At 37.2% G+C, this 14,030-nt stretch overlaps 1 protein-coding gene across 3 annotated transcripts in view; it reads left to right on the top strand.

The window, feature by feature from the left end:
* PHIP (PHIP subunit of CUL4-Ring ligase complex) overlaps positions 1–14,030 on the top strand; it is a 120,843-nt gene that overhangs the window by 50,056 nt on the left and 56,757 nt on the right. For all 3 annotated transcript variants that reach the window (XM_072855335.1, XM_072855334.1, XM_072855333.1), the window contains exon 16: positions 12,828–12,956. In XM_072855335.1, the coding sequence (XP_072711436.1) occupies positions 12,828–12,956 (129 nt within the window). The remainder of the gene's footprint in view (positions 1–12,827; positions 12,957–14,030) is intronic.

Raw genomic sequence — 14,030 nt, 5'->3', positions numbered from 1 at the left:
CCAGATTTTGGTCTTTATAATTAATAGTAAACTCAGTCCCATAAGTGACTGTCTACACACATGGGTTTACTCTCAGTAAGTATGTATATATTTTATATATTCCATGTTATCACCTGTAGTCTTCACTTCACTTGATCTAGTTCTGTAAGTATCGCATAACTCTGTGTCAGAGTTCATGGGCATTCAGAACTGGCTTAATTCAGTGACTTGAGTCAGCTGGACTCAGGGAATGTATTCACTACCCCAAAGAGCGAAATTTCCCCTAGAAATATCAAGAATGTGAGAGGGCTAAAGCTTTTTAGGCAATTTGGAGATACAGCAAATAAGTCCTGGGATGGTTTTAAATTGCATGTGCAAATACAGGTACTTGTTTTGTGGCCTGTGTAATATCCCTGCCAGTCCTGACTTAATACAGCTGCTAATGAAAAACGTGTTCTCAGTGTATTTTTGTCATTCATTTTTCTAAGGAATCAATGAGGTCCTGGGTTTGGTGTTGTAATATTAGGGCAGTTTCACTTGCTGTATTTCCCAGGTACAAATAAGCATTTAGCAGACTTCTGAAGAAAACAGGGTAATAAATGTTAAGTGGTTGCTGTAGCCAACTGTTTCAGAGCTTATATATTTCACAAAAATAGTGTTTTTGCTACAGAAGGACAGCACAAACCCTTGTAAATGTTTAAATTGTGGCTTATTACCCAGGGCCTAGATTCACTGAAGAACTTGACTGTTCTGGCACCTAAGTTATTGGGGACTAAGGTCCTTAGTCTCCAAGGTGGAATGCAGTATCCTACCAACTGCTCAGTTTACTGAGCAGTATGTGAGATTAGGTGTCTTAATAGATGATCCAGAACAAAAAATAGACTTTAATGGTGGGCTGTCTAGCGAGAGCCACTGCGTGATAATGTACATAGAGATAGATTTGAAATGCAGTTTCTTACTCAAAGCTTCAATGAGGCGTCTGGATCCGTTGTGTGGTAAGGCACCTTTCCAAGAACTGAGAGGGGTCCCTGCCCTCCTAAAAGGAGGGCACGGGAGCAGGCAGCACTCATCTTTTGGGATTGCCTTAACTAATGTTAAACTCTTGAACTGGGAAATGGAAGACCTAGAGTCTATTCTCTCCTCAGTGGCAAGGTGTTCAATTCAACATCTGCCACTTACCCGGGAGGGCATCTCAGCGATAAGTGTCTAGACAGGACTTTTTCCCAACTTTCTCTTGAAGTTGTGCCACTGTAGAGAGGCATGAATCTTTAGCCTGTGGGTTTAGGCACTTCTAGGCTTGTTTTCTTGAATATGGGAATCATGTTCTACGTAAATTAGAAAGTGGTAGAAATGGCCTTTGGCTTCAAGCTTCAGGCCAGCTCTTGAACTTGCAGGATTAGTGCTCTGTTAGGTCATAAATAAAAGCTGTACACCACTCAGTTGTTGTCACAGGATCTGTTTTGTTTCAGGTGTTCTCACTAAGTTACTAAACAGATCTGCCACTGTTGGTTTGTTAGGAATGCCAGGGTTGGCACTTGGATGGTATGTGCTTAGCCTTATGCTTGTAGTTCCTGTAGGCTTTAAGCAGAAGTTTCTCAATTCTGAGAATGTTATGAGGGAAAAAGAAAACTACAGGGTCTTAAGAATCTTCCAGATCAAAAAGGAGGTGTCTAGTTATGTTAGGTGGATACACGGTTTTTGTTGGGTTTGGTGATTGGGTTTTTGTTGGTGTTGCAATTTGGACATTAAGTACTGGTGTTCCTCGAGTCTGACCCCAGATAGGTTTGTGGTGTTATGGTGCTGCCCTTCATTTTTATTTTTTTTGGACTTGCGTAGTTTCCTTTAAGCAGTACCTCTCAGGGCTGAGCTCTGCTGATTCAGACTGCTTGCAAAAGGTGTTCTGTTTGGAGCCTTAGAGCGTAGGTTTCTTCTGCGGTAAAGCTGATAGTTCTTGTCCCGTGAGTGGGCTGCCCTGTAGAAGAATGTGAAAAAAGGTTTCCTAAAAGATTTCAGGATACGTACAGGCCTGTAGCTCTGTTCTTTTTCTCTTTTTCTCTCTCTCGCGCTCTTTTTTTTTTTTTTTAATTATTTGGTTTACAGCATAGCTTTATGAACAGTTGCAGGAACATATGGTGACTGCAGTTACTTAAAACTGTGTCGTTGAAAGTATGAAAACTATACTACAGTAGCAAGAATGAAAGACTAGGGGAGAGCAAGCATTTTTACAATCATTGACACTGTAGAATATTGGATTCTTGTACCGTATCTTTGAATGTAATTGCTTTGCCTGAATCTGATACCTTACTCGGCAGATTTTGTAGGTAGTCATTGCAATTATTGCACTGGGGAGCTTGTGTATTAGTTGATAAAGACTAGCCTTGCGGCGTTTAAGAAATCCTTGTGTAATGTAGAAATTAATCAAGTGGGAATACTGATGCCTTTAAATAAAAAATGGTTCTGGTCAACAGATTTTTTTAAAAAAAAACAAACCCCAAACAAAACCAAAAACCTAAAGATCTTTCATGAATAGGTGTTGCTTTTCTGTCTTGCTGGATTGACTCTCATTGCGAGTTGAATCTTTGAGAAGTCAGGCTTTGCTGTAGCCAGTAGTAGGATTTCTTACATCTGAGATGATTCGCATACCTTTGGGGGCCTCCTGTGTGCCTGAATGCCTGTTAAGGTCAGACTTTTGCTTACTTGTAATCTTAATGTGTTCCTCCTAGTGGTTGTGAAGAGTTCATTTGGACTGATTCTTGTTACATTACCTCAGTGCTAAGACGTTCTTTCTGAGTACTACCATGTATTGCAGTGTTCTTTGCAACACACTCTGGGTGGGTGGTAGTTCTGGAACCCACTTTGAACTCAGTGCAAAGGTGGCTTTAGTCCTTTCATCGTGTTCTGAAGAATGCTTTGAAATACTGATACAAAAAGAATGTTTTTACGATCTTGTATTAAATTCACAGATCCGAATCCTTCAAAATCCTCCTACCTTTGCGACTTTATCTGATTTGCTGAAAGGCTAAGCCACCTTAGCCTTTGACACTTAAAGGTCACACGATATATCTCCAGCTGTTGCAAATTTGATGATGAGTCTCTTTCTAAATGCCAAAGCACATTTCATCAGAGCATATAGAATACTGTGAGTGTATTTCAGAAATGCATTACAACTTGAGCTCTGTAAACTAGTGATTTGAAGCAACCTTCTGATTCTTTTTGAGGAGGAGGAAGGGGAAAAAAAAAAGCCTCCTGGAACCTGTTCTCCCCCTCTCCCACCTTCACGTTCCTTTGAAATGACAGCTAACTGTTACATTTGTGAAAGGAAAGCTTTAATCTCTCCCAGAAACACCATTGTTCTCCTGGGTGTTACTGAGTAAATGTTGCTTGCCCTGGAAACTAAATTGGTACTTCAAGAATAGTGGATGATTTCTTATGGCAGTGTAACTGTTACTGCTTGAATTGGTGTTTGTTGTTCTTATGCCCTCTGTCCTGCTTTTATGGAAACCATCAGAAAAAAAAGAAAAGAAAAAAAAACCACAAAAAACAAAACCACCCCTTTAGAATTGCAAAGCCTGAGGGAGGAGGCTGACCTGCCTGTTGCATCAGCGTTGGAGAAGATAATAGGGTGCAGTTGCATTTCTTGGCTGTTTTTTAAAAAGTGATCCTAGGGCTAAGACATGCTTTTTCATTGAGACCTGGAAGGACAACGACCTCTTTGATAGCGGTAGTTGCTGTAAGGTAGGATGAGGCTTCTTACAGGTTTTCAGGTGTCCTAGAAAAAAAAAAGGTTTTTGTTTTTTAAAAACTGGGGCATATTTTCATTTAGATCTCTGTACCAGAATCCTAGCTGTTTGCTTTCATTCTAGGCACTTTTCTGTTAGAAGCTCATGATGAATAGTCCCACACTTCCATGTAAAATACATTACTTACATTTTATGTAAATTGGCATTGTATCCAGAACTAGGAAGCTTGTGACTTGCATGTATTCTTTCTAATATGCTTATTAATTAGCAACACATGATGAAACTTAGACCTTAAATATGAACATTTTTTAAACAAAATAAGGACTTAAACACTTTTGCATTTATTTCACAAAATGTTAAATAGCTTATTCAAAGATTTGGCTAGTGTGATGAGCATGGCTTCTTCCATCTGTATTAAAAACCATACATTAAAACAGGTACAATGTAAGCAGCTGAACTGAAAAGTGTCAATTTCCTAAAAAGTTAGTTTTTTGCAGTTGCAATTTTAATATCAATTTAGTAAGACATTATTTTGTCCAACTTCATTTAAAATTGTCAACCCAGAAACTAATTACTTGAGATTTTAGGATAAAGGCTTTATTTAACTGCATAAACAAAGTTATATTTCCTTTTTGGTTCTTTTTTGTTCTAAAGAAAATTTGTGACAGCTAAAAGAAAAATGGGGACAAAACTTTTCGTTCTTGGAGATCAGAGATTAAAGGACATCTTACTGGAACCTTACATAAATAGTTATGGATCCTTTCAGCAAGATAAAGTTATTTTGACTTTGCATTATATCGCCACATCAAAACTTAAATGTAATCATTCCCCTTAACAGGTACATTAATGGGGAACAGCAACTCTAAAGTTCTTGGTACTGAAAGACTTCTCAAAGTACTTAAATATAAACTGTTATTGAACATATAGTATAAACAGGCATAAGCTACTTTATCAGTGGAGCTAACAAACCTGTAGGCTGATCTTTTACTTATGTTCTTTGTTGGAGTTAGGAAAGTACTGCAGAAGTTAATAATCTTTGAAAGGAAAAAAAAAAAACAACCCACCCAAAAAAGCTTGTAGCCTTGCAGCAGGGTAAAAACATTAATGAAACTGCAAACTTTCTCGCTATAGAATTGTTTGAGTTATGACTTCTTTTGCACAGCATTGGAAGACCTATACTATCTTACCAAGTTGACCAGAAGCTTGGGTTGGCTTCTCTTAATGACGTGTCAGATTTGATGGGACAGTGCTTGTTATCTGAAATACAAAAATGCAGAGCTATACTTGAGAAAGCTGGTCAAGATTTCTTAGCAAGACTTAAGACCAGCTACTTAGCATGACCAACTTAACGTTTGTTTTTTTTTAACCACAAATTACAGACAGAATATCTGAAAAGGGAAAAAAAAAACCACAGCTTGTTTATGTAGTTTTCAGGCAAACATGCATAATACCTTTCTCAGCGTTACTTATTTTTAGAGAAAGGGCTATATATTGTTACTTTAAAATTCATTATCAATTAATTTTAAATTTCAATTTAAAATTTTAATTTTCAATCTCTCTGCATCTATGTCAGGTAGATGAAGTGAGGCAATCATGTAAATAAAGCTTGACAGACTTTTTTTAAAAGCTGTGGTGGTTATCTCTGGGTATTCCTGAAGTAATAGCTGTGAAGAACAAAGTTTTACTTCACTAGAAGATCTCTGTGTCTGTACTTGAGAAGATAAGACTCCAGTATCTGTTTTTCACACTTAGAGGATTACAACATGACCATATTTCTAACAGTTACCACTAGAAAAGTTAGGTAGAAGAAAAGGTGTGTTGGAAGGATCTTGTGATGATGCAGGACTGCTCGTTAAAACCTTATTTACTTGCTGCTCTGCTGCAGTAGCTTTCATTTAGACTATGTTCTAACTTTTTATGCAGTGAAGTATGTAATGCTTTCATATGATCAAAAGAATAGAACTTGTTTGTGGATACTCACAAAGTTATTTTTAGGTCCCTTGATTTCCTGAGCAGTCTTAAAGTTTAGACCCAAGCTCTTGACGACTGTACTATAGTAAAGAAAAACAATGTGATTCTTTTTGGTCCTTAGTTTTTTCTTTTTCAGGTTGCTTCTTTCTTGAGAAGCCTTGGGCTGAGAAAACAAAAAATGGATTTGATATGCTTGTTTTGAAAGTGATCTTTGAAATTCATTTATTTAATTTGATTGTCTTTGAAAACAAATGGAGTAGTAGAATCAGCAGGCAGATACTAACCTACCTTGTAAGGCCACCCTCTTTTGGTTACGTGATGATTGTAGTGGTAGAGCTCTAAAGTGCTGCTGCTATTTCAAATGGTGTTTTAATGAAACAGGTTATGCTGCTTAGAAATGCTGGCACAAAATCAGGAAATGTAGTGATACATATTATAACAAAGAAATAGTTGCATTTAAAACGTTAAGCTTGTTTTTGAAATTGAAAATGTGTACTGTCGCATATCCAGTGAGAAAGCTTGAAGCAAGTGGATACATTTGTACTAGTTTTGCTTTACATTCACTATGTGAAGTTACCATGGTGAATATATGCCTTTTCATAGCCAGATACTAGTTAATCTGCGTAAAACTGTTAATGCAGATAAATGTTTTACATTAAAAAAAAAAACCAAAACAACCAACATGTTGGTGCTAAGGTTGAACATTCTGGCCACGTAGACATTAAGAAATAAGGACAAGACTGCTGAAACTAATGTCTGATTTTTTTGTCCCCAAGTCTGTAGCTAGCTGGTTGTCTAATTAATGTAAAGTTGTCTGGTACTATTCCTGGTTCCATGCGTTTCTTTCCAGGTGGGTCCTTAATTACTTTTATAGGATGTATGGTAGTTGCATTGCACAGTTCTTTTTCAAGCTTATACATTTTCCCAACTTTCTGACACTTAATGTATCTTTTGAAAATTTTTAATAGAAACACTTTCTTAGCTTTGTGAGCTTTTGATATATTGTAGATTCATTTGAAGCTATTAGCATAAGCAGTGACTGAAATTGTCATAGACAAAACTTGACCATAAAAAGGTCAAGTTCAAGCAGCCCATAAGAATTTTCCTGATTTCTACAATGGAAATTGTAGAGGGTGTAATTTTGACCCTACTTGAAGTTAATGGAGAGTCTGCACTATAGTTGAAGAATTAGACCATCTGGATGCAGTGATGTGTTGCTTGTCGTTCCCACCCCACCCGAAAGTCTCTCTGCCCTCTTCCCACATCTTATGTTTTTATATAAAACAGTGAGAAAAATTGGGAACCCCCATGGAGGTGATAGTAGTAATGTATTTCATAATGGCAATGATGTCTAGTTTTTGTGAATTTGGACACACACATCCCCTGTTAATGACTGTTTGAATGTTTTAGTACAGTTTAATCCTTGTTTTGCTTAGAATTTACTGTCAGTGTTACGGCATTAACTGATTCAGGTCAAAAGGGTTTATTCCTGCAAATTGTCAATCAAGCAGAGGCTACTAAGTTGCAATCAGATTTTTCTGCGTGCTCCTGCTCCTTCAGAGAGCTGATTGTTGACTCTGTCCTTTGTTTTTAGCTTTGAGTGGACACTTCATTACAGGCAATTCCTATGCTGTGCCTCCTTATGTCTGTGTATCTTAATGTTTTTCCTATCCCATCTTCTGAGGTCTGATCTTTCACTGATCTGTGTGATGCAGTTCCTTACTTTCTAATGCTACTTCTACTTTCAATGCAACCTGATAAACTCTGAAGCCCTAACAGCATTATCATATCAGTTACTACATTGTTTCCTTTTTGTTAATCAGTAAACCTGCATGGCCTACCTAGGTCTTTGTTGACAACTACTTGATTAGTTTTAGCCTAAATGGCATACCAAAAAACGGGAGTCCCTGTCAGAAGAATAACATGGAAGATCAGATTCCATCTAGGACAGCTCAGCAGAATGCTCTGTACATGGATTTGCTGCCACATGAGGTGATTTTTTTTTGGCCTAATGTCTGAAAAGGCGTACTGCTTGCTCATGTAGTATGTCCTACAATACATTGTATTGTAATGTATTGTAATCTCCTACAATGTATTGTAATCTCCAGTGTTAACTAGAGATTTAAAAATGGTTATTTCTTATGTTGTGGCCTTCATAAAGTATGAAGAGACTTCCTGTTTTGCTGGGATTATATGGAATTGTACTTTTAGATCAGGTTTTGTAGTCATCTGAAATACAGAATGACTTAGAATAAGATTATAGATGCATTATTTTTGAATCAGTCAGTGTGTAGTCCTACTGAAATGTTTTTGAAATTTTTGAGAGGTTCTACCTTTGAATAGTACGTAAGAGCACATCCTGAAGAGCAAAGTCAGCTCTCCTGGTTTTGAGCATATTGCTCTAGTAGTCCGAGTAGAAGCCAGTACTGAGTTTGCAGGATGTTTATTAAGAAAAATTTCCTTTTTTTTTTAAAAAAAAAAAGGCAGCTGTAAATACTTCTTATATAGCCTTTATATAACTTCAGGCATCCATAGGGTGGGTGATCTCTCAGATCTCTTCATTGATATGTTTATCTTTCAAGACAAATACAGCATTCCTGAATGGATAACTGACTTGGATGGTAGGAAGATAGAAACATTTTTAATAAACATTTTACTCTTAATGTAATTACGTATTGTCCTCTTCCTACCATCGTTTGTTACTCTTCTGGAAGCAGTGCAGAAGCCCTATTGATTTTGATTTTTTTTTTTTTTTTTTTAAATAGCTTAATAAAAATTAAGTGTTCTTTTCCACTCCTCCAAATCTGCAGCAACCTCTCCTAACTTTGCAGAAAGTCCGTAGATATTTTTCGGCTTATCATGGAAGCATGCTGTGGTCAGAGATTGTTCCTTAAAGCAAAGGAGAACATAACCCTGCAAAGGAACTTCAGAATACTCAGAGAGTGATTTGACTTGAGCAGCTATGATGTAGTTTCATCACTTATGAAAGAGGTTATATGTTTTAATAACAATTAGTTAACTTTGCTTTTTTGCTAGTTTTAGAAAGTTGTTCTAGCATACCATTGTTGTGATCGTTAGAATCTAACTTTCAGTTTTCAAGTTTGAATGTTGCTTGTAACTAATTTTCATTTGTTCCTGTGCATTTAAGTAGAGTAGGTCTCTTCCTGCTAAAGGTCTTTTTGTATATGCATACAAAACAGTCCTCTTTCCTTAGTGTCCTTGTGAAGAAGCTGAGCTCCTAGGTTTTCCATTATCATGACGACTGGAAACATTTCTCTGTAGCTGTTCCACTTAGAATTTACTTTTCTTGAACATGGGAAGCAAGAATTAATGTGTATTGCTTTGGAAGAGTTTGTTCTTATCGTTGTCTGCTTGTCTAGAATGTGTGCTTTTTCTCTTCTGGATATACTTCTGGTATATTTTAGGATTATATTTCTTTTTGTTGTTGCATTACATGTGATGCATTGCAATGAATACACAGTAATCTTTCTCCCTGTGTTTCGAACTAATTGCGTCAGTCTCTTAATGTTAAGGACAGGAGAGAATGTTATCTACCGCAGGCTAGTAGAGGCTTAGTTCGCTGACTTTCTAAACAGTGCTGATGACTTGGGTTGGAAGGCGTGATAGAAATACGTAGAGTTATTGTGTGTGAACTTGAGTTCCGTTATTTTTTCCAGCAGTAAGTGTGTTAGTAAGTTATTTCTAATAATCTTACTAGGTTCATGGCCTATTGCATTTTGTCCTGTTGGCTTTTAATTGCTTCAGTCTATATCATTTGTGCTGTGTCCCAAATCTCTTCTCAGTGGATGATTTCCTAATGTTCATTTCATCCACAGGCTCTTATTTTTTCTGTAGGCACTAACAGAAAAGCCTGGCCTGAGGAACTTCACTGATAACATCCTTTTAGTTCTGTATGTCTTTCCAAAACCAATAATTGTTATCCTTTTCTTAGCAAGTTTACTTACTCTGCATTTCTCCTACTAATCACAATCTGTTCCATTTGAACTAAGTTTTCAGTGCCATATTATGGCTGTGAAATCTAGCTAGGTTGAATGAATTATATTTGCTTGGTATAAAAAAAACAGTTATTTTACTGAAGAAATTTACTGCTAAGTTTGTCTGGTACTCTCTATTCTTGATAAATTTTCACTTTACTTGTTTTTGTTTTTTTTTTTTTTTTCTTTTTTTTTCTCCCATGTCTTTTACTTTTCTTAAAAACTAGGTTTTAAGTCTTTCATACTGTTGATAACAGGTCAGAAAGGCTTATTATTGAGGTGGTACTATGTTTTCATACAACAAACTATGGACCTAAGACACGTTACTTTGTACTAGTTTCACAACTCTATTCTCGCTGGTTTGGGGGAGAACAATAAGCTCTCTTCAAAACTGAGAGGAAAAGAACAACTTCCATTTTTCATTCTCTTACTTCATCAACATTCCTCCCTTTGTGACGTACCTATGTCCATCTGTTTCCTTGCTAGTGAAAATGTGGGCAAATAGCGTAATTCTTGGGGTTGAGACTAAAAGTAATCTTATCTTAGTCCTCATTCTGTAGCATCACTGGTTCTTCCCTGTTTGTGGCTGAAGAATCCTTGCTACTTGCTTTGCTACTAGCAGTATCTTAACATGTTCACTCTTGGCAACCCTTTGTTGGGACAGCTCTTAATTGACCAGTGCTTTTTCTGTTCTCATGGGCAGTCTCTTCCCTTCACCATTTATATCCTTTCATTCAGTAGGGAAAGGTTCCAAACAGAATAAACCGTTTATCTTCTTTGGAATACGGTCTTCATATAGTTCTTGCATCTTTGATTTAAAAGGCATGGAGTGGGGAAAGCAGCTTCCTTCTTGCTCAAGTCCCTTATCTAGCTTGCTGAAGTTACAGCTTCACTGGTTCCCCACAGCTTACCTTTTGCAACTTAACATCTAGTTTCTGTTCCAAGTGACTGAATCCTCTGTGTTAGCTTTATTATTGAAGAAATTCCATTGTAAAGTATCATTTATTAATACCCAAATATTTTTGTTTAAAAAAATTCTACTGAGTAGCACACTCTGGCAGGCTTTGCCCTTAATTTGTAATAGTAATTATATCTCGGAAGCTTATCCCCAACAGTAATTTTTGTTCTTATAATATTAAAGGATCTTTATTTCCAAGTAATTGTACATTAGACTTGAGGGGTTGTACTAAAAGGTCTTACTGCTGTCTTTTCCAAAAGCACTTCTTAAACCAGATTCTGGGCACGTATAGAGTAAAACTATTTGCACTGTACTAATCACTGAATAGTAGATCAGTATTCCTTTGCTTTACGTAAGAAGGGCATGTCTTCTAAGTAACACTCTAATTCCCAGGGGTCTCTGGAAAATGGTCCATCCAAACCATTTATTTCTGCGAAAGATTTAAAAAACCCATCGTCTTAATAGTTTGGTATTTTTCCTTCTATTTCTTATTTTTCCCCTCACCTTAATGAGCAAATAGTTCTTCCCATAGCATGCCTTGTTTTCCTTGTAAAACAAAACGTCTTCAAATCTTAGGCTCCAGGAGAAACCTGAAATTCTATTTCTGAAGGACTTGAATGTTAGGAGGCTTGATACTTTCATGTTTCCTTTGCTGGAGGAAGGGGAAGGGAACAGAAATCTCTATGTAAGTACTCCTTTCCCAGGTTTTTACCATACATCTGCAAAGCTTATTCTCGGTCTGAAGTTCCTTCCCCTTTCTACCTGCCTCCCCAAACTGTCTCCCTTTAATACAGTAAGCTTTCTACATACAAAAAGCAGCAAAAAGTTGTAACTTTGCCTTGGTTGTTGGATCTTGTTTAGCCTAAATTCATTCTGCATTCTTAGCTGTTGTGATGTTAGTGTCACTCGCTTGAAACACTGTTTTTATTTTCCATCTCTTTCTGTAAGATACTTCTGTTAAGAATTCGTTTCTTCTGGAATAATGGGCAAAATAGAACATAAAACTTGCATTGGTTTATCTTCCTCTTTCGCTAATCCAGAAACTCATTTGACCTTTATGGAAAGTACCTGTAGTAAGAAAGACCTTTATCAAACACCTGAAAGCATGGGTAATAGGTGTAGCAGCCTCTGCTATTGGGGGGGTGTGCAGGGCTGTGGGTGTGGATGTGTTGTAAGACCCTGGGCAAAAGACTTAGACTTCTTGCCTTTGTCTCAGCCTGTAAGATAGTGAGAACAGTACCTACCTCACAGGTTTTTTGAGGCTTGGTTTGTTAACTTTTTAAAATAATACTGATGGCCTCTGGAAGGTACTACAGAAGTGCATAGTGTTACTTCCTGCAGGCTGAATACCATTGCTTTTTCTGGCAGTATATAGGCCTGCCACAGTTAGGGAAATAATTTTGTTTGGTGTCTCTTTAAAGAAAATGCAAAAGTGCTTTGCTGGGGAGAATAGAAAGGGGCTTTCTGAAGAGGTGCTGAAGACATGAAAATTCAGAGTGGTGATTGGTCACCTCTGCTTGATTGACAGGTTGCAGGGAAAAACAAAAACCCATTTGTTCTGGCTTAATGGAACTGGAAAACAGAAAATGAGTATCAGGTAAAAATTCCTTTTTTAAAATCTTTGCAGTTCTCCTTTAAAAAGTGGAGTTTTTACACAAATCTACACCTCCCCCGCTCCAATAAATTAGGAGTAGGAATTACAGAAGCAGGCAGTTGCTAAGTTGTGTAATGTGGGTTGTCTATGTCAGTGCGTTTTCTAGCAGGCAGGTGTTCTGAAACACCGCAGCAGCCAATGTTACTGGGCTAGCTTAGCAAAAAGGCAGAGGATTGAAAGGGTGTAGTGACTAAGCCCTGAACTGGACCCAGCTCTCTGGTTAGGCTCATTAGCAGGACGTTCAAGGGGAAGCTTTTATTTTCACTTCCTATACTGTGCCTGCTTTGTGGATAAAGTCTGTCAGTTTCTACTACTATCAATTTGGCATCTTTCATGAGCATTATTACAAAATTCACTGAAAAGTGAATAGCTAAAAAGTAAACTATGCTTTAAAGTAACTTCTATCTAGCAGTATACTGTCTTACAGATTTTATAATAAATTTCAACATCAGCACCACAGTTTTGAGAATCATAATTGAAAATTATTTATTTCTGGTAACTTAATTATTTTGTATGTTGATGTATTTCAGATTGAAGGACAAGGACATGGTGCAGTTTTTGACTGCAAGTGCTCTCCTGATGGACAGCATTTTGCATGTACTGATTCTCACGGTCACCTTCTGATTTTTGGCTTTGGTTCCAGTAGCAAATATGACAAGGTACAGTGCAAGATGAAAATCAAAATGTTTTCTGTGTTGAATGCATTTGTACAAACTTTCCTTCAGAGCTTCATTTCAAGAGGGTGTATCTTAACACAATTTTGAGCCATTAGCATGGGGTGTTTCAGATTCCTGTTGTTGACATTGACCTTTCTTTCACTGTCTTTTTTTAAACTATGGAAACATGCTATTAAGCTACTGTTTACATGGGAATTTAAAAATAATTAAAAATATTTTAAAAATTACCCAGTCACTGTCTGGTCTCTTAGGTGACAAGGTTACAAGTGCCTACTAATGGATCCACATGGATAATGTGAATAAACTGCAGTGGAATTGATAATAGTTAAACATTTTGCTTTAAATATTTTTCTGGTTCCTAACTAAGACCAAAAAGGGGCGGGGGGGGAGGTCTTCTAATAGAACTAATTCCTGCTATCTGTATTTAAAAATTGCATAACCTGGGAGACAATTATTTACAATAAACGTACTATATGTTCTAGTGATACAATTTTATGTCTGCCAATGAAGTTCTGCTGTTGTGGATGCCTTGGTGCTTACACAGCAATGTTCCACTGTTACTGTGTAATTAAAATATTATATCTTTATTCTAATGTCATAGCCTACATTGTGTATCCTAAGTGTGGGTGTCTTGCCACAGACCCTCATAACTGTGAAGATATGGGGTGGTGGTTTGTTGTGGTGTGTTTTGGTGGTTTGTTTTTTTTTTTTTTTCTCTGTGGATGAACATGCGCTATGAACCATACAGGTTAGCTAGTTTGGAGTGCCCACAAAGCCCTAATTCTTCTTCTACCCAGGGGGGAGGTGAGGTGTGTCTCTTCTCCCTCTTTCTAATACTTAAGGAGTCATTTCTGCTTCTGGTAGCTGATATTTGAAGGTTGTTGGTGAAGTGCTGGCTTCTGGATCTTGTCTTCTGCTTTGGATCTTTGGGTTCAGGCTGGCCTTTTGGCAAACAGCAACGCAGAGGGGCCTGAAGGAGGAATAGCAAAAGGAATTTTAATCTTTGTCTTGTGAGCCACTGCATTTCTTTTTGTAGTCTTCCAGTAGTCTTCCAGC

This window comes from Ciconia boyciana, chromosome 3 (assembly GCF_034638445.1).
Source record: "Ciconia boyciana chromosome 3, ASM3463844v1, whole genome shotgun sequence".
NCBI classification, from domain to species: Eukaryota; Metazoa; Chordata; class Aves; order Ciconiiformes; family Ciconiidae; genus Ciconia; species Ciconia boyciana.
The sequence above is the reverse complement of the archived record's forward strand: the minus strand, read 5'-3'. Positions and strand labels throughout refer to the sequence as shown.